Genomic DNA, 23506 nt, shown 5'->3' with positions numbered 1-23506 from the left:
TGAGTACCCTGTTATATGTGAATTAAAAGTTTTTTCACTTTAAAAACGGTATCACGCTATTGGGCAATCTATTTGTCTCCTCTTATGAACGGACGAGAGTTTTTAGATTCTGGGAAGATCCAGGGATTCTGTCAATACATTATACTGTGAACGCCCGCTACCCCTGTAGGGGTTCAAGTATCTGGTGAGTGCGGGACCACAGGGAGTGAGCACGAGTGTGTCACAGAAGATTAAGATCAACGTTTTTTTCACTTGGAAGAAGCACAAAGCACCTTATTTATTTATTGCATGGAACTAATTTTTACATAAGGACTCTTCACTTACAGTACTATTGCTGTCTGCTGAAAGCACACAGCCTTATATATTTATTTATATATATTATATATATTTTGATCCACTTTAATTTTGTGCATGAAACAGCTTTTAATAGGATTTTTACTCTGAAAATCACTAGCACTGGTACACATCGGAATTTATTTTTAGCACTTCTTTGTTTTTGTTTTTGTTTTTGTTTTTTCATTATACCACCCACTTAATATTATTATTAATTACCATTGGCACTAGTCCACACTCTACACTTTAGGGTGGCGCCACCACCTTCTATTTTATATGCCTGTTCTTGATGGTCTCTTTTTATGGTTTTGATTTCACTTTCAATTTTTTTTATTTTCCCTAAATTGAAATCTGTTGATTTTTCTACTTCTGTTCCCGTTCCAACATTTGACCAAGGTTTTTATGGATTATTGTCATTTCAGCTTTAAGCGATTTTTCCAGAGCTGCTAACATTAATTGCATCTCAGTTTTGGTTGGAGGTAATTCTAATTTTAAAGATATAGGTTCTTCTACTCTCCTCTGTTCCTGAACATCTTCTGGGTCTCGGTCCATTCTAGTTTCTAGTGCTTCATTCGCCTCTAGGCTTTTACTCTACCCCCCCTTTTTTTTCTTTATTCTCTGTTTGACTGACCTTCGCTCCCTGCTGTTTTTCAAGTATCTGCTTGTCACCATTCACTCCGTGTGTGATATACTTATTCATTGGCCTCGGGTTCGGTGGGAGACTTAGACGGGGTGACTATGGGATTGCTCCTCCTCGTCCCGACCTACCCCTCATCGTCCCCCTATTGAATGGTCTCCCTGTACTTTGATATAATTTTTAGTGGGGTGGTGAGTATTTTTTTTTCTATGGTTAAATGTATATGGGATTTTTTGTAGGTATTCTGACTTCTTTATAATTATATGAAGTAAGATGTCCATAGCTTCTAGTTGTTTATAATTTACAGATACTTCCACCTATGGTTCCACCACTAGGTCTCACTATTTGACCGACCAAATGGGATATATCCAGTGAGTTCCCTGGTTCAGACTGAACATTCAGTAGTCAGCACTGTCATTCAAATTCATATTACCAGTACCAGTCCCTTAGCACTCCTCATGGGTCTCTTTTGAATGGTTATATCATTTCATTTATCCTCCTATACATTATATACCATACACCCTTATAGGGACATATACCATGATCAATACTTGTGTAGTCTCAATTCCTTGTACTCACCACCACCACACCATTGTAATAGTCCAAGGCTTCTGCTGCTGGGATGTCTACTGGAGCAAAGTCCTAATGTGCGGGACCAATTTAGCAGCAAGAGAGGCAGGGGGTCCAAGGGGGGAGGTCTCAGGGAGAGGTCCCGTCAGAGGATCACACCGGGGGTTCTGTGTTGGTCTCCGCCAGGCAGCTGAGCTCCCCGGATATAATGTTCTCCTGCCGGGGGAACGTCAGCGCACTCCGGGATGGCGGCACCCGCTAGGCTCACCTCCGCTCACCTCTCTCTCCCCTCTCCTTCGCTACCGGGGGGAGGGTAGAGGCAGCTTGCTGTCTGGGATCTTGACTTCCCCGCAGAGCTCTGCAAGTATGGATGAGCACACCCGGTCCCTCACAGAGAGCGCCGCCACGCTCAGCAGTGTTCCACCACTCACAACCGTTCACTGGGAGCCCCGCAGGACGGCGTCAGCCTCATCAGGTACATCAGAGGTTCCACAAGGGGAATGAGCTAGTCAGAGAAGGAGAGCGGGTGAGGTTATTTCCCCGACAGCACCGTACGAGGTGGGGGTGAAGGGTTCAGTGCTTCCCGCTACACGCAAAGGCTCTCTAGCGCCATTACTAGACTCCTCCCTCAGCAAGATGCCATGGGATGATGATGATGATGTTGATGGCGCTGCCGAGGATGATGATGGTGAGCAATGCGATGAGATGATGCTGAGTAGGGATGAGCTTTGAGTTCGAGTCAAACTCATGTTCAACCGTTCGGCGAACAATTTGGGGTGTTTGCGGCAAAATTCGAAAAAGCTGCAGAACACCCTGTAAAAGTCTATGTGAGAAATCTAAAGTGATAATTTTTTTTTATTTGTAATAAGGGACTTATGCCAACTGTGTCTGTGTGTTTTTTTTTGTACACTTTCTTTGTGAAATGGTAGAGGTACAATGTACCCCATTACCAATTCACATAGGGGGGCAGGATCTGGGGGTCCCCTTTGTTAAAGGGGTCTTCCAGATTTCGATAAGCCCCCCGCAGACCCCCACAACCACCGGGCAAGGGTTGTGGGGATGAGGCCCTTGTCCCCATCAACATGGGGACATGGTGCTTTGAGGGGTCACAGACCCCCATAGCATCCTCCCCATGTTGAGGGCATGTGGCCTTGTACGGTTCAGGAGGGGCGCTCTCTCGTCCCCCCTCCCTTTTTTCCTGCGGCCTGCCAGGTTGCGTGCTCGGATAAAGGGTTTGGTATGGATTTTTGGGTGGAACACCACGCCATTTAAAAAAAAATGGGGTGGAGTTCCCCTTAAACTATGGGGATTCCCCAAATAAAAGGGCAAAAAGGAGTCGCTATTGGAATAGGGAAAAACAAACGTTTTGAGCTGTTCGGCTCATCCCTAATGCTGAGGTGTCCTGGTGATGACGATGTTCACATCGGTGTTGCTGTTGATGACGCCGACGGTCCCGTGTGCCCCGATCTGATCTACGCCCCCAGTTGATCCAGAGGAAGGCAAAAAACCCCAGCTGAGCACATCCAATTTGCTACAGTAGGGGAAAAAATTCCTTCCTGATCCTCCGAGAGGCGATCGGGTATACCCTGGATCAACTGTCTATGGTGGATAGTGCCCAGTTATACTTACCTAGTTTATCAGGATGATAAGCTGATGATGATGAAGATAAGGATGAGGATGAAGATGGTGAGCTGGTACAATGAGCTGATGAGTTTGAGATGGCGGACGGATGACGCTGACGAGCATGAGGTTAAGGCTAATGATACTGAAAATGATAAGGGGGAGGATGATGATGAGCAAGATGGCTGAGGATGAGGGGGATGAAACTGAGGATGCTGATGACGATGATGAAATGTTTGATGTTTGAAAGAGTTGAGGTTTGATGACAGGTTCTAGTAGTAAGAACACCCGGGTGTACCAAGATGGCCGCTCCTTACCAGGCTGGGTCCCTGGTTCGTCCTTCAGGCTGACGATTGAGGGTGGCCCTGTGGTGGTTTACTGCACAGTCAGTTGGTGTCAGGTGAAGTCATATGGTTCTTCCTGGCAATGCCTTGGGGGGTCAGGGGGAAGGTCATGGAGGCCGAGGCTGGGTGGACCAAGATGGCAGCCGGAGCTAGGCCGGAGCCACGGTCTGTGCTGGAGGAACCGGCGGCTGCTGCTGCAGCAGGTTGGGGGGCCCGCAAAATGGCTAGGGATGCCCGGAAGGCGGCGGGTGGCGGCCTCAGCGGTCCACTCGGTAAGCTGGGCTGGGGGGTCCCGCTGGATGGAGAGGCAACCGCTGCTAGGGGGGGAGAACAGGGGAGAGAAACAGTGCAGCCCTGGATTGCAGGAGCTGCTGCATGCACGTCTGTTTGGATCATTAAGCAGCCAAATCTTCCAGGGCTGAAGTGGTTAATGCCATAATGTGCTAGTATGCACTGCATACTAACACATTTTGACAGCCTTCTCTAAAAGATTGGTCAAAATACCCTACTCCTGGGCAGGAAATCCTCTAATAATGTTACACAAAAACAGACTTGCCTTACAAACGGAGCCCTCCAGCAGCGCACTGTCACCACTGCAGGCGCTTCTATCTTTGTCTTGTCTTCCTTCCAGGTTCACCTTCTGTAGTCATTTGAATGGCTGGGCCACAATGACGTCACTCCGGTACATGCGCGCTAGAGTCACCCTAGCGGCACATCGCTCTTTGCACCTACAGAACACTCAATGTTCTGTTCATGCAGAGAGTACTGCATATGCACCAATTACGTCAATGTCAATGCAACTTTCTTCTAAACAGTGCAAGTTCAGGCTATTTGAAAGGCACCTACACGTAAAAATGTTATGCTTATCTGTAGGGTAAAGTCAAATCCATGATTTTAATACCAGTTTAATACAAAAATATGGAGTAGCGCTGAAAAAAACTAAACTGAAGGCCTTCAGGGGACAGAAGGCTATGTGAAAGAACAATGTCAATCAGAATTGTGTGGTACACATGAGTGAAAACAAATGGTTAATAGTCCAAGTGAAAATCAAATTTGGAGCGTGACACCCCAATGTGAAACAGAAGAGAGAAGTCTGGCTCCAACATGGAAAATGCAACTTGCTGACCCTTACCACAAAGGAAGGTCCTAACGGACCTAGTCAAGCTGAAATCACTGGGTATGCTGAAGTAGAACTTGTCTGTATATACGGTCCCTCCAGGGGTCACCAATCCATCAATAAAGCAACCAGAAGAGAAAGAAACTCATATAGTGTAAATCCGTGTAAGATAAAACACATAAGTGCATCCCCCAGTGACTGGCAACAGACAGTGTGAACATGAAAAAACCACCACCGGTACACACACTGACCCTTACCAGAGCATATGATCCATCAGGATCAGTCAGAGCATAGGGGATATACACAGTAGGCAGCAATGGAACGTCTCAGCCAATGGTGGAACAGGAGAAGCAGCAGGTCCGATATGTGAGAGGAGGAAAGAGAACTCACATGGCGTGATATCGTAAAGATATTTAATAAAAAAGGGTAGTAACACTTAGGCCCCATACACACGATAGAATCCATCCGCAGATAAATCCCAGCAAATGGGTTTCTGCGGATAGATTCTATGGTGTGTACACGCCAGCGGATCTCTTTCCGCGGAGAAATCTCCTCTGGAATGGATTCCAGCAGATCGAATATTTGTTGTGCTGCACAACATATCCATCTGCTGGAATCCATTCCAACGGATGGATCCGCTCGTCTGTACAGACTTACCGGATCCATCCGTCCAAAGGGATTCCCCGCACGCGTCGTAATGATTTGACGCATGCGTGGAATTCCTTATATGACAGCGTCGCGCCCGTCGCCGCGTCATAATCGCGGCGACGGCGCGACACGTCATCGCCAGAGGATTTCCGCGCGGATTTCAATGGGATGGTGTGTACACTCCATCCCATCGAAATCAGCGGATATCTTTGAGAGGATTTATCCGTGGAAACGGTCCGCTGGACCGTATTCGCGGATAAATTCTCCCGTGTGTATGGGGCCTTACAGTTAAATAACAAAATAACAGCAGAGAAAGAGAAAGCCGGCCGGCGTGTCAGAACGGGTCCTCAAATCGCGGTGACGTCAGCACGTCGCCTCCCAACGTTTCATCTACTCTAGACGTGGTCACAGTTTAATGCATTGCTCCAACTTATTTTTAATTAACATTTTAATAACTCTTAAGAAATATAGTTTTTTTAGCCTAAACCCAAGAAGTAAATGTATTTTTCTTTTTTGTTAGGTATGGTTGGGATTTCCTCGAGCACACTTATCTATACCATTTGACACGAAGAGATATACGGCACAATTTCTCCCCATACTTCTACATGTTGTACGTCAAAGCTGAAAATGACTGGAGTGTCAGCCTGGGTCTCGCAGCCTTTCTTCCTCAGATACTATTGCTCTGTGTGGTATCTGGAACCTATTATAAAGACCTGCCATTCTGCTGCTTTCTCAACATCTCAATTTTTGTGAGCTTCAACAAAGTATGTACATCTCAGGTAATTAACACACCTCAATCATGTGGTACACAGCAACGCGTATTGAAGTACCTACCGTATATACTTGAGTATAAGCCGAGTTTTTCAGCACTTTTTTTTGGTGCTGAAAATGCCCCCCTCGGCTTATACTCGAGTCTGTGTCCATCTGCATACCTGATTAGTCTGTGTTATGCTCAGACGGCGGTCGACCAGTGTAAAAAAGCCGCGACTCCTTGTCCTCATCCGTGATATGGGGACACTTAGTTTCCCAGAAGTGAGTCAGTGTTCAGTGTTCCACCTATCACGGACGTCCTCTCATCCTTGTCCCATGGAAGGGAGGATGTTCGTGATAGGCGGAACACTGACTCAATGCTGGGAAACTGAGTGTTCCGCCTATCACGGACGAGGAGGCGCGGCTTTTGTACACTGGATGGATGGCCGCCGTCTGACTGCATGACACGGGCTGATCAGGTATGCAGATAGGCACAGTGAGGCTTGCAGTGGACACCGTGAGGCTTGCAGTGGACACCGTGAGGCTTGCAGTGGACACCGTGAGGCTTGCAGTGGACACCGTGAGGCTTGCAGTGGACACCGTGAGGCTTGCAGTGGACACAGTGAGGCTTGAGATGGGCACAGTGAGGCTTGTGATGGGCACAGTGAGGCATGCAATGGGCACAGTGAAGCTGCAAATGGGCATTGTTGACCCTCTTTTCCACTTACAGTAGACTGCTGCATTTCCTACCCTAGGCTTATACTCAAATTAAAATAAGTTTCCCCATTTTTTTGGGTAAAATTGGGTGCCTCGGCTTATATTAGGGTTGGCTTATACTCGAGTATATACGGTAAATCAGTTATTATTTTAGATCCAGAATCCCACTTCTCAGTCAAAGCCTGATCCTTATTAAAGGTTTGTTCTAGAAGATGCCATCTGTTTATACCATAGTTGAACTCCAGTAGATAAGACATAAATGAATGCAGCTGTGTGCATTATTACATCATTGTTGGTGGACACAAGGCCTGTAAGTATAATTACATTTCAGCAGAAAAACATAGATCTTCTGCCATGCCAATGAGAACTGTGCTCTGCAACAGAGGTGTATATATCTCAAAACTGAATGGAAAGAAATACAAATTATTTGACAGGTAAAACAGCTGTATTCATTTGTTTGCCTTGACTTCTTTAAAAATAGTGCAGTTTTAACTAAATAATACTTTACATTTTTTTTTTTCTTACATGATAATAACTTTTCCTATGGCAATCCTGTATGTAGCGGTACCCCCGTGAGTGCTGCTAATAGACTCTCTACCTCACTGATTACCTTGACTCTGCAAATCCTCCATTACCTCTGAAACCCTGGGTTCGGTCATCTTACCAACTGTATTAGGAAATGGAGACTCACACAGTATTGAAAAAGCAGTTAAAGTATGTTTACTGTATTAATGAGAACACAAAATAGGTACCGTATTTATCTGCATATAGCATGCACTTTTTTCCCCTGAAAATTGGTGACAAAGCAGGCGTGCGTGTTATACGCCAACAGCGTACCTCACCGAGCTGTCATCTCCTCTCCACTCTGCACCTCGGCTTTCATGTCACACACACACACACAGTCCCTCCTCCGCCACAGGCATCGGACCAGTGTTCTGCCTATGGCAGTACCTGGTCCAATGCCGATGACAGAGGCGGGACTGTGTGTGTGAAATGAGAGAGCTGAGTGGAGAGTAAGGATGAGCTCTGGCGTGTTCGCATAGTACACGTGCAGAGCCCGCCAGGAAGTCTGCACAGCGCTGCGCTAATCACAGCCAGAAAGACATTGTCCCGATGCTCGGCTGCAGAGATCGGGAAATGTCTCCCTGGCTGTGATTAGCGCAGCGCTGTGCAGACTTCCTGGCGGGCTCTGCACGTGTACCTTGCGAACATGCCAGAGCTCATCCTTAGTGGAGAGGAGATGACCGCTCAGTGATTTCCTGATTCAGGCTGCTGGTGAGGGAGATGGTGGGACTGAAAATTACAGTAGTTTAAAAAAAGGCATTGCTCAGGCTGCACTGAGGACTTTATTTAGGCTGCATTGATCAGGCTGCATTTAGGACTTTATTTGGGCTGCATTGAGAACAATAATCAGGCTGCATTGATCAGGCTGCATTGAGGACTTTATTTGGGCTGCAGATGGACACTGACCCTTAATTTGCTTCAAAGTTGTTTATTCTAAAAATATGTTTTTTTCCTGAAACTTCCCTCTTAAAATTAGGGTGCATGTTATACGCCGGCGTGTGTTATATGCCAATAAATATGGTATGTCTCAACTATGTCAAATAGTAAGAAACACTCTCACACACAGATATCTTATCTATACTTAAAAGAGCACTATAATGGTGCAAAGTTCCTTTACCTGTGAATGAACAAGAATAATAACCTGATCACAGAAACCTATGTTAACAGGAGGGTAGACACTATATCTTCTGTGTCAAATTTCTCCCTTCTGCCTCCTTGACTCGTAGGCCATTAAATCTTGCACAATATAAAGAAACAATATACAGACTAGAGGTCAACCAATATATCGGCCGGACTATATTTGTCCGTTTTTATTAAATCGGCATCGGCCAATTATTGTGAAAAATTTGGCCGATTTGCGCTATTACACTAAACGACCCGCATGGCCGCCTGCCCTGCAGTACTGACCAGTGCTCCTGCAGCATGTATTCCTGATTCCTCCACCCGCACGGCCACTATAGAAGGGAAGGAGAGATTTCATTGGCATCGCATCGTACGGCTCCGCCCCCTCCCTCGGCGTGCTGTATTAGATAAACAACCATTGGCCCTTTACAAGCATCTGCCACCTGACTTGCAGTACGGACCAGTGCTCTCGCAGCATGTATTCCTGAATCCTCCACACACACACACAGCCACTATAGAAGGGAAGGAGAGATTTCACTGGCATCGCATCGTACCGCCCCGCCCCCTCCCTCAGCTTGCTGTATTAGAGAAACAATCATTGGCCCTTTACAAGCATCTGCCACCTGACTTGGTAACTCCCCCCAGCAAGAGATCGTGCTGAGGCAGAGCCTGCTGGCTGCTTGTATTACACTTGTTCAATGATTGGCTGGTTATCTCATCAGCATGCACCTAGCCTATCAGGTGCATGCAGATAGATACCAGCATGTATGGAGGGTAAGTGCTACTGTACTGTGCCCCCCTGCAGACTTTATTTAATGTCTTTTTAAAGTGAAACCTGGCTGAGGCTGGCATTGAGAAAATGGATGAGGATGACTGTGGGTGTATATCAGAGTTACATTATGGAGATCCTCTTCACAACTCTCATCCTCATTCATTTTCACAATGCATTGCAAATCAATCAATCATCTTCATTACCACAACACAGCACCACCCATCCCTCTCCACAACGCAGCACCTCCCATCCCTCTCCACACCGCAGCACCTCCCATCCCTCTCCACACCGCAGCACTACCCATCCCTCTCCACAACACAGCACCACCCATCCCTCTCCACAACGCAGCACCACCCATCCCTCTCCACAACGCAACACCTCCCATCCCTCTCCACAACGCAGCACCACCCATCCCTCTCCACAACGCAGCACCACCCATCCCTCTCCACAACGCAGCACCTCCCATCCCTCTCCACAACGCAGCACCACCCATCCCTCTCCACAACGCAGCACCACCCATCTCTCTCAACAACGCAGCACCACCATCCCTCTCCACAACGCAGCACCACCCATCCCTCTCCACAACGCAGCACCACCCATCCCTCTCCACAACGCAGCACCACCCACGCCTAGCACTACCCATCCCTCTCCACAATGCAGCACCACCCATCCCTCTCCACAATGCAGCACCACCCATCCCTCTCCACAACGCAGCACCACCCATCCCTCTCCACAATGCAGCACCACCCACGCCTAGCATCACCCATCCCTCTCCACAATGCAGCACCACCCATCCCTCTCCACAACGCAGCACCACCCATCCCTCTCCACAACGCAGCACCACCCATCTCTCTCAACAACGCAGCACCACCATCCCTCTCCACAATGCAGCACCACCCATCCCTCTCCACAACGCAGCACCACCCATCCCTCTCCACAACGCAGCACCACCCACGCCTAGCACTACCCATCCCTCTCCACAATGCAGCACCACCCATCCCTCTCCACAATGCAGCACCACCCATCCCTCTCCACAATGCAGCACCACCCACGCCTAGCACCACCCATCCCTCTCCACAATGCAGCACCACCCATCCCTCTCCACAACGCAGCACCACCCATCCCTCTCCACAACGCAGCACCACCCACGCCTAGCACTACCCATCCCTCTCCACAACGCAGCACCACCCATCCCTCTCCACAACGCAGCACCACCCACGCCTAGCACCACTCATCCCTCTCCACAACGCAGCACCACCCATCCCTCTCCACAATGCAGCGCCACCCATGACTAGCACCACCCATCCCTCTCCACAATGCAGCACCACCCATCCCTCTCCACAATGCAGCACCACCCATCCCTCTCCACAACGCAGCACCACCCATCCCTCTCCACAATGCAGCACCACCCACGCCTAGCACCACCCATCCCTCTCCACAATGCAGCACCACCCATCCCTCTCCACAACGCAGCACCTCCCATCCCTCTCCACAACGCAGCACCTCCCATCCCTCTCCACAACGCAGCACCACCCATCCCTCTCCACAACGCAGCACCACCCATCCCTCTCCACAACGCAGCACCACCCATCCCTCTCCACAACGCAGCACCTCCCATCCCTCTCCACAACGCAGCACCACCCATCCCTCTCCACAACGCAGTACCACCCATCCCTCTCCACAACGCAGCATCACCCACGCCTAGCACTACCCATCCCTCTCCACAACGCAGTACCACCCATCCCTCTCCACAACGCAGCATCACCCACGCCTAGCACTACCCATCCCTCTCCACAACGCAGCACCACCCATCCCTCTCCACAACGCAGCACCACCCATCCCTCTCAACAACGCAGCACCACCCACGCCTAGCACCACTCATCCCTCTCCACAACGCAGCACCACCCATCCCTCTCAACAACGCAGCACCACCCACGCCTAGCACCACTCATCCCTCTCCACAACGCAGCACCACCCATCCCTCTCCACAATGCAGCGCCACCCACGCCTAGCACCACCCATCCCTCTCCACAATGCAGCACCACCCATCCCTCTCCACAACGCAGCACCACCCATCCCTCTCCACAACGCAGCACCACCCATCCCTCTCCACAATGCAGCGCCACCCACGCCTAGCACCACCCATCCCTTTCCACAATGCAGCACCACCCATCCCTCTCCACAACGCAGCACCACCCATCCCTCTCCACAACGCAGCACCACCCATCCCTCTCCACAACGCAGCACCACCCATCCCTCTCCACAACACAGCACCACCCATCCCTTTTCACAACGCATTCCCACCCACACCCAGCAGTGCACCATCCATCCCTCTCCACAATGCATCCCCACCCGGTACAGAGAGGTGGTTGTGGAAGAGGGGGGGTACAGAGGTGACTGTGGAGGAGGGGGGTACAGAGAGTTGGCTCCACAGCCACCTCTCTGTACCCCCAGTGGTGGTGCATCCATATGGGGCACACGGGTGCCGCCACCTCTCTCCTGTCACTTCTCATCACCATATATTCATGCAATGCATGAATCTATCTATGGTTGCCGCTGCCAGCCCCTTGTCAGGCGCTGGGCACCTGAATTACAGTGGCGTGGTATTTTTTGTAAGCACCTGATTAAAGCCATAGGCTCTAATAGGCATCCAAAAAGGTGAACAGTGGGCGCCATGCTGGACGCTCGCTGTTCACTCAGAGTTGTGTTAGGAAAGCAATTCATTCGCTTTCCTAACACTAAACCGCCTCTCAGCAAATCAGGTGCTCGGGTCTGTTACCTGTCACCTGATTGGCTGAAACAACAGGCGATGTGATTGGACGCCTATACAGAGGATGGGAGAAGACATCGAGGATTGTGGAGGACACCGCTGCCGTGACCCACTGCCCCACCGAGACAAGGCAAGTGCCGGGCGGGCGGGGAATGCACACTGGCGGCAATTGATGGGGCACACTGGCGGCAATTGATGGGGCACAGTCAGTGGCTGTTTTTTTTTTTCAGTTTGTTTGTGCCCCCCCAAAAATGTTGAGCACCAGCCGCCCCTCCTTTAAAATGACTAAAAAATTATTTTCTTTTTTTAATAATTACAGTCTAATGATGGCTGAAAATAAATCAAACCCAATATGCCAGTATTTCAGTAACATCAGGGAAGGCCAAGTGCAATATCTGCCAGAAATTGCTGAGCATGGGAGCAAAAAAAGGAAAGGCTAAAAATACCACAAATATCTGGAATCATGTGAAAGTCCACCACCTCCAAGCTTATAAAGACGCACAGAGGGAGAAAGAAGATGCAGCTGCTTCTTCATCCAGCTTTCAGCCCACTGTAGTACAGATGTCTGATGCTAAAAGAAAATGGCAAAATACTGATCCCCGGTCCAAGAAAATAGATACCCTAATCACAGAAATTATTGCCACAGACAACCAGCCCTTTACAGTTGTTGCAGATATTGGCTTTCAATGCTTGCTGGCAACAATAGAACCAAGATATTCAATCAAAAGTGAAAAATACTACCGCACAGACATGCTGGACAGTGTGTACAAAAAGGTTACACAGTGAATTAAGACACTAATTGCAACAGAGAATGCTGGCCCCTATTTGTCCTTCACAACAGACTGTTGGTCTGGAGAAATCGAATCGCTTATGAGCCTAACATGTCATTTTATAGACAGTAACTGGGAAAGGAAACAAGTCATTCTAAATGTCAAGGCTATGTCTGGCTCCTATACTGGGGACTATATCAGGGATATGTTTCGTTGCATGCTCAATGATTGGGACATCAACCAAGACAGAGTGGTGCTTGTGCTGCGAGACAGTGGTGCCAACATGATTAAAGGCCTCAGACTGGCAGATATACCAAACTTAAGCTGCAGTGCACACACATTACAGCTTGTGGTGAAAGAGGGTATCAGCAGTCAGCGAGTAGTAGGGGACATCATTGCCAAATTAAAGACTTGTGCTACACACTTTAGCCACTCTGTGCTTGCAAAGCAGCGTCTTGGAGCCATCCAAAAAGATCTTGGCCTCCCCCAGCACAGCATCATTCAGGATGTTCCCACCCGCTGGAACTCCACATTGCATATGTTGCAGAGGATGCTGGAGCAGGAGTGTGCCCTGAATTTCTATGTAGCAGAACATGGCAAGTTTACCACACCTCCAGCAGAACAATGGGATATCATCTCAAATTTGATAGATACACTGGGTCCTATTGAGGAAGCGACTTTGGATATCTGCAAGGCAGAGGCCTCCATCTCCTGCATTATGCCATGCATAGCTGTACTGAAGATGGTGCTTCAGGCAGAGGGTCACACCACAAGGGGATAAAAACATTTAGAGAAACCATGTGGCAAAGCTTGGAGAGACAATTTTCAAAGATAGAGGATACCAAATGTTTGGTTCTGGCAACACTGCTTGATCCTCGATACAAGGGCCATGTATTTGCAGGGGACACAGTGAGCAAAGCAAAAACGTGGCTGCGAGAAGAGTACGCTACTGTGTCCGAGCAACAAAAAAGTGGAGATGAAGGACCAGAACTAAAACAAACCAGGAAAAGGGTAGAAGAGGAGAAGGAGGAACCCAGTCCCTCTGGTCTTCTGGAGAAAATGTACGAAAACATTTTGGGGGCTCATGGAATTCCTGCTGAAGAGAGTGACGAGCACTTACCGTATTTATCGGAGTATACCGCGCACTTGTTTGCCCTTAAAATCAGGGCAAAATCGTGGGTGCGCGATATACGCCGATACTCGCTTCCCGCGCTGTTTGAATGCGGCCACCGACATATACCGAGCGCAGTACACTCGGGTACACTCGGCCATGCTCGGCACCCCTCGCGGTTATGCCGGCGGCGGCGTTCAAACACAGGGGATCGGCTCAGAGACCAGCGCGGGAGAAGCGGGGAGGACACCACGAAGGCCGCAGACGGGCGCCGGACCGGACAAGGCCGCTGATGGACGCCGGGCAAGACACCAAAACTGTAAGTAATAAAAAAAAAAAAACAGGAATTTCACGTCCAGATTAGGGGTGCGCGCTAAACGCCAGTGCGCGCAATAGGCCGATAAATACGGTAATTTCTGTCAGATAAAACTGACTTCCTTAAACATTAGGGGTCTAAACAGCCCGCAAAAGAGAGCTAATCTTCAAAGGAAAATAACCAAACAAAACACAGACATTGGGGTAGATTCACGTAGCGGCGTATCTCCAGATACGCCGCCGTAATTTTAAATCTGCGCCGGCGTATCGTTCCGCCGATTCTCAAAGGCAGATACGCTAAAAAAATAGGCTTCCTCCGCCGACGTAACTTGAATTCAGCGGCGTAGAATTGTGTGCAATATTACGTTGGCCGCTAGGGACGCTTCCGTTTTTTTTGGCGTAGAATATGCAAATTACCTAGATACGCCGATTCACAAACGTACGTGCGCCCGGCGATAGTTTTTTACGTTGTTTGCGTGAGGCTTTTTCTGCGTAAGGTTGCTCCTGCTATTAGGAGGCGCAGCCAATGTTAAGTCTGGACGTCGTTCCCGCTTCGAAATTTTAATTTTTTACGTCGTTCGCGTAAGTCGTTCGCGAATAGGGCTGGACGTAATTTACGTTCACGTCGAAACCAATACGTCGTTGCACCGTACTTGGAAGCAATGCACACTGGGATATGTACACGGACGGCGCATGTACAAAACGTCAATCACGTCAGGTAATCATACATTTACATAAAACACGCCCCCCCCTTCCACATTTGAATTACGCTCACTTACGCCGGCCCCATTTACCCTAAGCCGCCGCAACTTACGGAGCAAATGCTTTGTGAATACTGCACTTGCTCCTGTAAGTTACGGCGGCGTAGCGTAAATACGATACACTGCGCCGCCGTAAGAAGAAGCGCAGGTACCTGAATCTACCCCATTGTATTTATACAGGAGACGCACTTTGCAGAGTCAAAAACCCAGATGCTCAGACTCAAGGGGTATGACACCATCTATCTCTTCTTGGGCCCAAAGAATAAGAATGGAGATACCGAGGGCTATCCGAGATACCCTTCAGTTTCAACACCACCACACCACAAAACCTCAATATTGTTGGCGATCCCTCCATTGACATGTCCAATACACAATGTCAACTCCGCCCGACTTTGAACTCCATACTACATGATCTGGATCTCTTCGATGTATGGAGAGCGCAGCATGGCTCAGAACGTGACTATACTTATTTTTCCCACTCACAGCTATCAAATTCACACATTGATTCCTTCCTGGTCGCTAAATGGACCCTTCAAAACGTCATGAAATCTGTCATTTCATGGTCAGATTGTGCCCCTATTTCAATCACTCTAGGCGACCTACGACCTGGGCCACCGAGACTATGGGGGCTAGACCCCTCCTTGCTAGCGGACCCCAAAGTCCAGCAAGAAATAGAGACTGAGCACTGATCTACCTTTGAACTTATTAAACTGCCTGACACCAACATATTTAGGCTTTGGTGAACTTATAAAGCTTACTTACGAGGAATTTTCATAAAGCTGAGTAAACGGTGAGACGCCAGAGAACCCAGCAGATTGACAAGGTTATGTCCCAAATATAGGCCCAACGTAAAAAAGGCAAAATTCTCTCCCTCCATCACCCTACCTTAAAGCAACTTTTAACCATTCCGCAAGAGATCGCTAACGAGTTAAGTGACTTTTACACCTCCTTATACAATCTCAAGAAGGACCCTCCCACCCCCAACCCACTGAAGAGCAAATACGTAGCTTTCTAGCCCCCATCAATTTGCCAACAATTTCAGAGGCCCAATTCAAATGTATCTTCAAAACGTTCAATACGACTGAAGTCCTCAGCAATAAAAGCTCTGGGGCAGATTCACATACAATTGGACAGGCGCAGCGTATCAGAGATACGCTACGCTGCCGTATCTTACCTGGCTTAAATTTGAATCCAGGAAGAATTTGCACCGTAAGTTACGGCGGCGTAGTGTATTTCTAGCGGCGGATTTCCAATTGGGCGGGTTGGGGGCGGGTTTCATTTAAATGAAGCGCGTCCCCGCGCCGAATGAACTGCGCATGCGTCGTCGTGAAATTTCCCGCCGTGCATTGCGCTAAATGACGTCGCTAGGACATCATTTTTTGAACTTAGACGTGACTTACGTCCATCCCTATTCACGGACGACTTACGAAAAAAAAACGACGCTGAAAACGACGCAAACTCCACCCAGCGGGCGCCAAAGTATTGCATCTAAGATCCGAAGGCGTACGAAGTCGTATGCCTGTCGGATCTTACCCAAATGCCGTTGTATCTTGGTTTGAGGATTCAAACTAAAGATACGACGTGGCAAATTTGAAAGGACGCCGGCGTATCAGTAGATACGCCGGCGTACTTGCTCTGTGAATCTGCACCATCTGCATAAGTCCCCAGGAGAGGATGGTTTCACAAAAATGTTTTACTATTAATATAAATAGAAAATGTGGCAGAGCTAGTTGGTAGAACAGTATGCTCCCGCGTAAGCGGTATTGCTGATATCAGACATACAAACAAAAAACAGTGACAAACATACAAGAATAAGACTCAGACAGTCCGGACAAAAGAGTATCACTTCTGTGGTGGTTCACCAAGGGGAAAACCCCTATTGGTTTAAGGAAAAATTATGTTATAAAAGATATATAAAGATAAACCTAGTTAATAGTGAACGAACCACAGAGATGACACTGCGGGGAGGGGGGAGTAGGCAGCTGAAAAAGGAGAAAAAACCCCTGTGTGACCTGTTGTTGATATAATTGTATGTTCTACAGATGACGGCTGGTACAGAAATCAAATAGTGGGGCCCACCATTGAGGGTGAATTATGCCCTATGACTGATAATGTCCAGACCTATCAACAATGGAAATCAGGGTATCACTGGGTGTAAACAGAGATCACTGTTTCTGATCCCTAGGAACAGCTGATCTCTCGTTCCTCTATACTCTCTCCTCTCTCTTCAACATTGAGATAGCAGGCAAAGCATTGTCAAATTTCTGCTCAAGCGTTTCAAGTCTGTTCCCCAGTTAAGTAGTGTCCATATTATAATATGCTCAATGTCCTGTTTGAAAGCCTGTTCTACTCTACTAGTGAAGCACTCCAAGTCCTCTTTATTGGGGGTAGTCCAAAGATGTTGCCTAATGTCTCTGTCCCCATACAGTTCAGCAAGATCAGAACCCTTCCTGGGAAGCGATGGAGCGGAGTGAATCTGGTATAAGCGTGGGATGAACTTCACATTCCAGCCCTGAACACTTTCCAAGCATGTAAACTTTGCTGACAGATTACGTGTGTTGTCGGATTTGGACCTCCTGGTTTGCAGGTTCCAACAAACTGAGCAACAAACAAATCCAAGGATCATTTTTCCTTTGCAGTGGATGCTCTAGTTACTTGTGGGATCAGTTTACCTGATCTATCCTTCCTGGCAGACTCTTTGTGAGCCCTCATTTGAATCTTCTGTCATGATAGCCACTGTTTTTTAGCCACTTGCTTTAACAGCTTGGCTGTTTAAGCTCAAGTCTTAAGGGACAAGCGCCTGTCAGATTTGGTCATGCCGATGTTCTTGAAAGCTAGGTCTGCTGTTGCACTTGGAAAACGGAAAATTGTATACTCACCTTTCCGTAATTTTCCTTTCCTGTCACATCTTCATGGCAGCATACACCTTTGGGGTTGTGGCTCTGCCCCCAAAACCTGAAAAGACCACGTAGCTATTAAGCCCAGAAGGGGCCCCCCCGCCCAGGTATTCTTATATATATATATATATATATATATATATATATATACCTCACCTCAGACGGGTGGGCATCTGTATGCTGCCATGAAGATGCAACAGGAAAGGAAAATTACGGAAAGGCGAGTATACAATTTTCTGTTTTCCTGTCACATCATGGCAGCATACACCTTTGGGGAATAACTCGCAAACTGGGTGGGTCTGAGCATAAAGACAAGTTTTATTTACATGGAATAGCGGTGTTGGACTGAATAATTGCTCGTCCAAACTCTGCCGTGGACAGTCGGGCAGAGTCCACCTTGTAATGAGATCTAAAGGTGTTTCTAGACAACCAAGTCACTGCTCTGCAAATAGTTTCCGAGGACACCCTGCAGTAGGCCGCCCAGGAGGTCGCCAGAGCCCTTGTGGAATGTGCCTTCAAGCCCTCAGGTATTTGTGTTTGACTCGGTGAGTAAGCCTTTTTGATGATCTTCACCAACCATGCTGCAATGGTGCGAGAGGTTGCCACTTGCCCTCTCCTAAAGCCGTGTGGGATGACCAGGAGGTTTTCCGACTCCCTAAGGTCACTGGTTCCGGAGAGGTACACCAAGATGTTGGTTCTTACATCCAGAGGATGTGGGTCCCCTTGTTCTGTGGAGAGAGCAGGAAGGTTTATCTCCTAATTAAAGTAGAAGGAGGATGATACCTTCGGAATGAAGCGATTAGATGGTCTGAAGACTACATTGTCTGGGCAGACGATTAGGTATGGCTCCTTCGCCAATAGTGCCTGCATCTCTGAGACAATGTTATTGCGATTAGGAGGGTGACCTTGAGTGTTATGTCCCACAGGGAGATGTTTTCCAATGGAAAGAATGGTTCATGGGATAGAACCTCTAGTACAACCGAAAGATCCCAGATCGGGAAGGATGGTTTTCTGGGGGGCCTTAACTTTAGGCTGGCTCTCTGGAACTGAATGACGGGAGGCTCTTGCGCCCATTTAACTCCTGTCATGGCAGATAAGGCTGATATGTGGACTTTCATGGTAAGCCTAACTGGAGAAATTCCAGGATTTGAGCGACTGTTGGAGATGATGGGTTCCAGGTTTGTTGCTGTGCTACTGAGAGAAACTTCTCTCAGATCCTTTTATAGGTACTGTTGGTGGTGCACTTTCTGGCCTGAAGAAGAGTATACCACTTTCTGAGAGCACCCTTGGTCTAAGAACCTAGCCCTTTTAATCTCCAGACTGTCAGGTCCATCCTTTGCGGGGATAAATGAAGAAGTTGTCCCTGAGAGCGTAGGTCCGCTGCAGGTGGGAGTGGCAATGGTCTCACTGTATTCAGCTAAAGAAGAGTCGTGAACCATGGCGCCTCGGCCAAAAAGGGAGGACTGCTATAATTGTTGCCACTGACCTCTTGAGCCTGAGTAGAAATGTTGGTATAAGAGGCATCGGGGGGGGGGGGATGTAGCCCAGACAGAAGTCCCAGACGTGTTGTAGGCAGTCTGTCCCCTCTGCCAATGGGAAGGGAACCCTTGCCAGATACCTCCGGCATTTTGCATTGGCAGGAGTCGCTGCTAGGTCTATATCCGGCATGCCCCAAGTTTGGGTTATGAGGGAGAAGGCTTGGGGGCTCAGTGCCCATTCGTTGTTGGAAACAAAACTTCTGCTTAGCGTGGCGGCCAGCTGGTTTTGGGCTCCTGGGACTTACGTCCCCCTCAGCCCCGTCAGATTCCTCTGTGCCCATTCGAGGACTGGGCAGACTTCCTTCATCATGGAGCGACTTCTGGTGCTTCCCTGCCTGTTGATATAGGCAACTGTCCATCCTTAACAGGACTTCTTTCCCCTTCAGGAGGGGCTGAAAGCCAACAGAGCTTGGAACGCAGCCTTCATTTCTAGGATGTTTGATACCACATCCTGTGTCTCGAATGGCCAACGGCCTTGGACTGCAAAGTGTTGGTAGTGTGCCCTCCATGCTGGCGTCCGATGTGATCACCTCCTGGGAGAGGGTAACTATGTGTTTGCATCTCTTGAGATTGTGCAATTGGGTCCACCAACAGAGTGATTGTTTGACTTCCCTTTGGATCCCTATTCGTTGAGACATCGATACCCCGTTCCATTGCCTCAATAATGATGTCTGGAGAGGCCTTGTGTTCCATTGGGCCCATTGGACCATCCGGATGGTTGCCAACAGTGACCCCAAGATGCTGAGGTATTCCCTGGCTGGGAGTGTTGGACAGAAGTAGTCTCTTTGCCTTTAGGATTAGGATGGGAATTTTTTTCTGAGGAAGCTCTATGGTGTTGAGTCGGGTATCTCAATCCTTGTTCCCTCAGTAATGCTATCACCAGCAGCAGGACTTTGGTGAATGTTCTGGGCGCGGTGGAAATCCCGAACGGGAGGCTTTGAAACTGGAAATGTTGATGGTCGACCGCAAAGCGGAGAAACTTTTTTGAAATTCAGTGTGGATAAGAATGTGCAGGTAGACATCCTTTAAATCAATTAAAAGAGAAGAGATGACAATATCCTCACATGTAGTGTGCATGTGGATATTATAGGGTAAAAAGAGGGTGCCACGTCCTAATATAAATGATAAAGGAGAGAACTAAGGGCTAGTTTTTGGACTTTTTAGGCACGATTTGGTTGGTCAGAATATATTTACGCAAGAAAGGATTTTTTCTAAAAAATAGATTTGTTTATTTAGATATAAAATATCGTAATATGTAGAACAAAATAAAGAAGAAAAAGTATTGCCGTTTCCAGCACAAAAAACTATCTAAAAGGCTAACTAGGCAAGCCTATCCATAAACAATGACAGGAATTTGTACATAAAATATAACAATGTATCAACAATGAAGTTGAACACTTCCAAAGAGATTTGGAATAAGGTGCATAAATGTGATTAGTAGTCCTGTCGCGTTGTGGAAATGCAGGCAAAGATATGTCTGCGGTGGTTTGGCTTGCTGCGTTGGTGGACTCGACCGGTTTCGCGCTTTAACAGCGCTTCCTCACGGAGTCAGCAGTGTAGTTTTAACTATAGGACAACATTGAACAAAAACATACAAAAAAATGAATAAAAAACAGTATATCAATTTAAATAATAGCGCTGATAAAGCAGTAGAATAAATAAGTATACACAGAGATATATACACGGGCAAGTGGAGGTAGAAGGGGAAGGTAAGAAAATGGGGAGGGGGGGGGGGGGGGGGGGGGGGGGAAGGTGAAGAGTAAGGAAAGGATGGGAAAGAAAGGGGGGGGGAAGGGAGGACATAAGGGGGTAAAGACAGGGAAAGGGAAAGGGAAAAAGAAGAAGCATAAAGTCCTGATAGGTGAATGCAACCCCAGAGCATTTCCTCAATGATGCAGTGGGAGCGAGGGTGCGTGTGTATATAGAGTATAGAATAGTCTTGGGGAGAAGGGGATGATAAGATAAAGCAGCTGATATAGATACTTACAGATAGTATTGGTTGGTAGGGGAATCGATACATAAATTTTCTGGCAATAATAAGAGAACAAGAAACAGACTGTGTCCGGGCTGCTGGACGTTGTAAGGGGTATAGGGGAACGACCCAAGTAAAATGAAAAGTAACAGTCTGAAGAATAAAAAATACAATGAATATAATATAGAGCTGGTATAGGATAATGACAAAATAATAGGGCAGAGCTTGAGGAGAAGGAAGAAGGAAGAAGGGAGAGGGTGACCACTATTTCCTAACAATCCTTCTGCTACCAGGAAGTGCAGCATTTATTGAGGATTGTTAGGAAATAGTGGTCACCCTCTCCCTTCTTCCTTCTCCTCAAGCTCTGCCCTCCTTCACTGAAGGTAGGATGTTCTCCTTATTATTTTGTCATTATCCTATACCAGCTCTATATTATATTCATTGTATTTTTTATTCTTCAGACTGTTACTTTTCATTTTACTTGGGTCGTTCCCCTATACCCCTTACAACGTCCAGCAGCCCGGACACAGTCTGTTTCTTGTTCTCTTATTATTGCCAGAAAATTTATGTATCGATTCCCCTACCAACCAATACTATCTGTAAGTATCTATATCAGCTGCTTTATCTTATCATCCCCTTCTCCCCAAGACTATTCTATACTCTATATACACACGCACCCTCGCTCCCACTGCATCATTGAGGAAATGCTCTGGGGTTGCATTCACCTATCAGGACTTTATGCTTCTTCTTTTTCCCTTTCCCTTTCCCTGTCTTTACCCCCTTATGTCCTCCCTTCCCCCCCCCCTTTCTTTCCCATCCTTTCCTTACTCTTCACCTTCCCTCCCCCCCCCCTCCCCCTCCCCATTTTCTTACCTTCCCCTTTTACCTCCACTTGCCCGTGTATATATCTCTGTGTATACTTATTTATTCTACTGCTTTATCAGCGCTATTATTTAAATTGATATACTGTTTTTTATTCATTTTTTTGTATGTTTTTGTTCAATGTTGTCCTATAGTTAAAACTACACTGCTGACTCCGTGAGGAAGCGCTGTTAAAGCGCGAAACCGGTCGAGTCCACCAACGCAGCAAGCCAAACCACCGCAGACATATCTTTGCCTGCATTTCCACAACGCGACAGGACTACTAATCACATTTATGCACCTTATTCCAAATCTCTTTGGAAGTGTTCAACTTCATTGTTGATACATTGTTATATTTTATGTACAAATTCCTGTCATTGTTTATGGATAGGCTTGCCTAGTTAGCCTTTTAGATAGTTTTTTGTGCTGGAAACGGCAATACTTTTTCTTCTTTATTTTGTTCTACATATTACGATATTTTATATCTAAATAAACAAATCTATTTTTTAGAAAAAATCCTTTCTTGCGTAAATATATTCTGACCAACCAAATCGTGCCTAAAAAGTCCAAAAACTAGCCCTTAGTTCTCTCCTTTATCATCCTTTAAATCAAGTGAGAGCATCCAGTCTCCAATATTTATGGCATAAAGAATTGACTGCAAGCTTTCCATCTTAAATGTTTCCACTTGGATTGACCGGTTGAGATCTTTTAAGTCCAGAACAGGACACAGATCCCCTGTCTTTTTCTTCACCAGGAAAAGGGGGGAGTAAAACCCCCTTCCCCTCTGGGGTACTGGGACCTCCATTATGGCTTGCTTATGGATTAGGTCTTGACATATTCTGTTAGCAAAAGTCTCCTCTCTCAAGATGCTGGTAGTCTGGTTATACAGAATTGATCTCTTGGAGGCCGGTTCTTGAATCTCCATTTGTGCCCGGATTGGACAGTAGCCACTGTCCATGGGTCTTTTATTGTTCCGCCCAAACCTGCTTGAAATCCTTGAGCCTGGCTCCTACTACAGCTGGTTGGGCGGACGCACCTTCAAAAAGACTTCTGGTCCCATGTGGTAGGGGTCTTGGATTTTTGGAGTTTTAAGGAGGATGACTGGGCCTGTAGGATTTTGCCTCCCTATATCTATCTGGGAGGTTCGTCTAGAGGCAGGTGGCCTTTGTTGCTTAGGCCTTCTGTCTGAAGGGATGAGCCCTGATTTTCCGCCGGTGACTTTTGAGATGGCCGAGTCCAGCTTCTCCCCAAAGAGGTTTGTGCCGTCGAATAGGATCTTACACCAATTAGACTTTGAGGAGGGGTCTGCTGACCAAG

General features: G+C 47.5%; 2 protein-coding genes and 1 long non-coding RNA gene across 11 annotated transcripts in view; all 3 read left to right on the top strand.

Annotated features, from left to right (window-relative positions):
* PIGM (phosphatidylinositol glycan anchor biosynthesis class M) overlaps nucleotides 1-23506 on the top strand; it is a 564607-nt gene that overhangs the window by 417076 nt on the left and 124025 nt on the right. For 8 of the 9 annotated variants that reach the window (XM_040353414.1, XM_040353415.1, XM_040353416.1 and 5 more), the window contains one exon: nucleotides 5790-6048. In XM_040353414.1, the coding sequence (XP_040209348.1) occupies nucleotides 5790-6048 (259 nt within the window). The remainder of the gene's footprint in view (nucleotides 1-5789; nucleotides 6049-23506) is intronic. The other variant, XM_040353413.1, reaches the window with a different exon arrangement.
* LOC120940499 (zinc finger BED domain-containing protein 4-like) lies at nucleotides 12232-13852 on the top strand. Its single transcript, XM_040353417.1, has one exon. The coding sequence runs from the start codon at nucleotides 12835-12837 to the stop codon at nucleotides 13513-13515; it is 681 nt and encodes a 226-aa protein (XP_040209351.1). The 5' UTR covers nucleotides 12232-12834; the 3' UTR covers nucleotides 13516-13852.
* Nucleotides 21656-22639, top strand: LOC120940501. The gene is made up of 3 exons (XR_005749432.1): nucleotides 21656-21711; nucleotides 21790-21927; nucleotides 22345-22639. It is a non-coding gene; the product is annotated as an uncharacterized LOC120940501 (long non-coding RNA).

This window comes from Rana temporaria, chromosome 5 (assembly GCF_905171775.1).
Source record: "Rana temporaria chromosome 5, aRanTem1.1, whole genome shotgun sequence".
In the NCBI taxonomy this organism is placed as follows: domain Eukaryota; kingdom Metazoa; phylum Chordata; class Amphibia; order Anura; family Ranidae; genus Rana; species Rana temporaria.
This window is presented reverse-complemented; position numbering and strand designations above follow the sequence as displayed.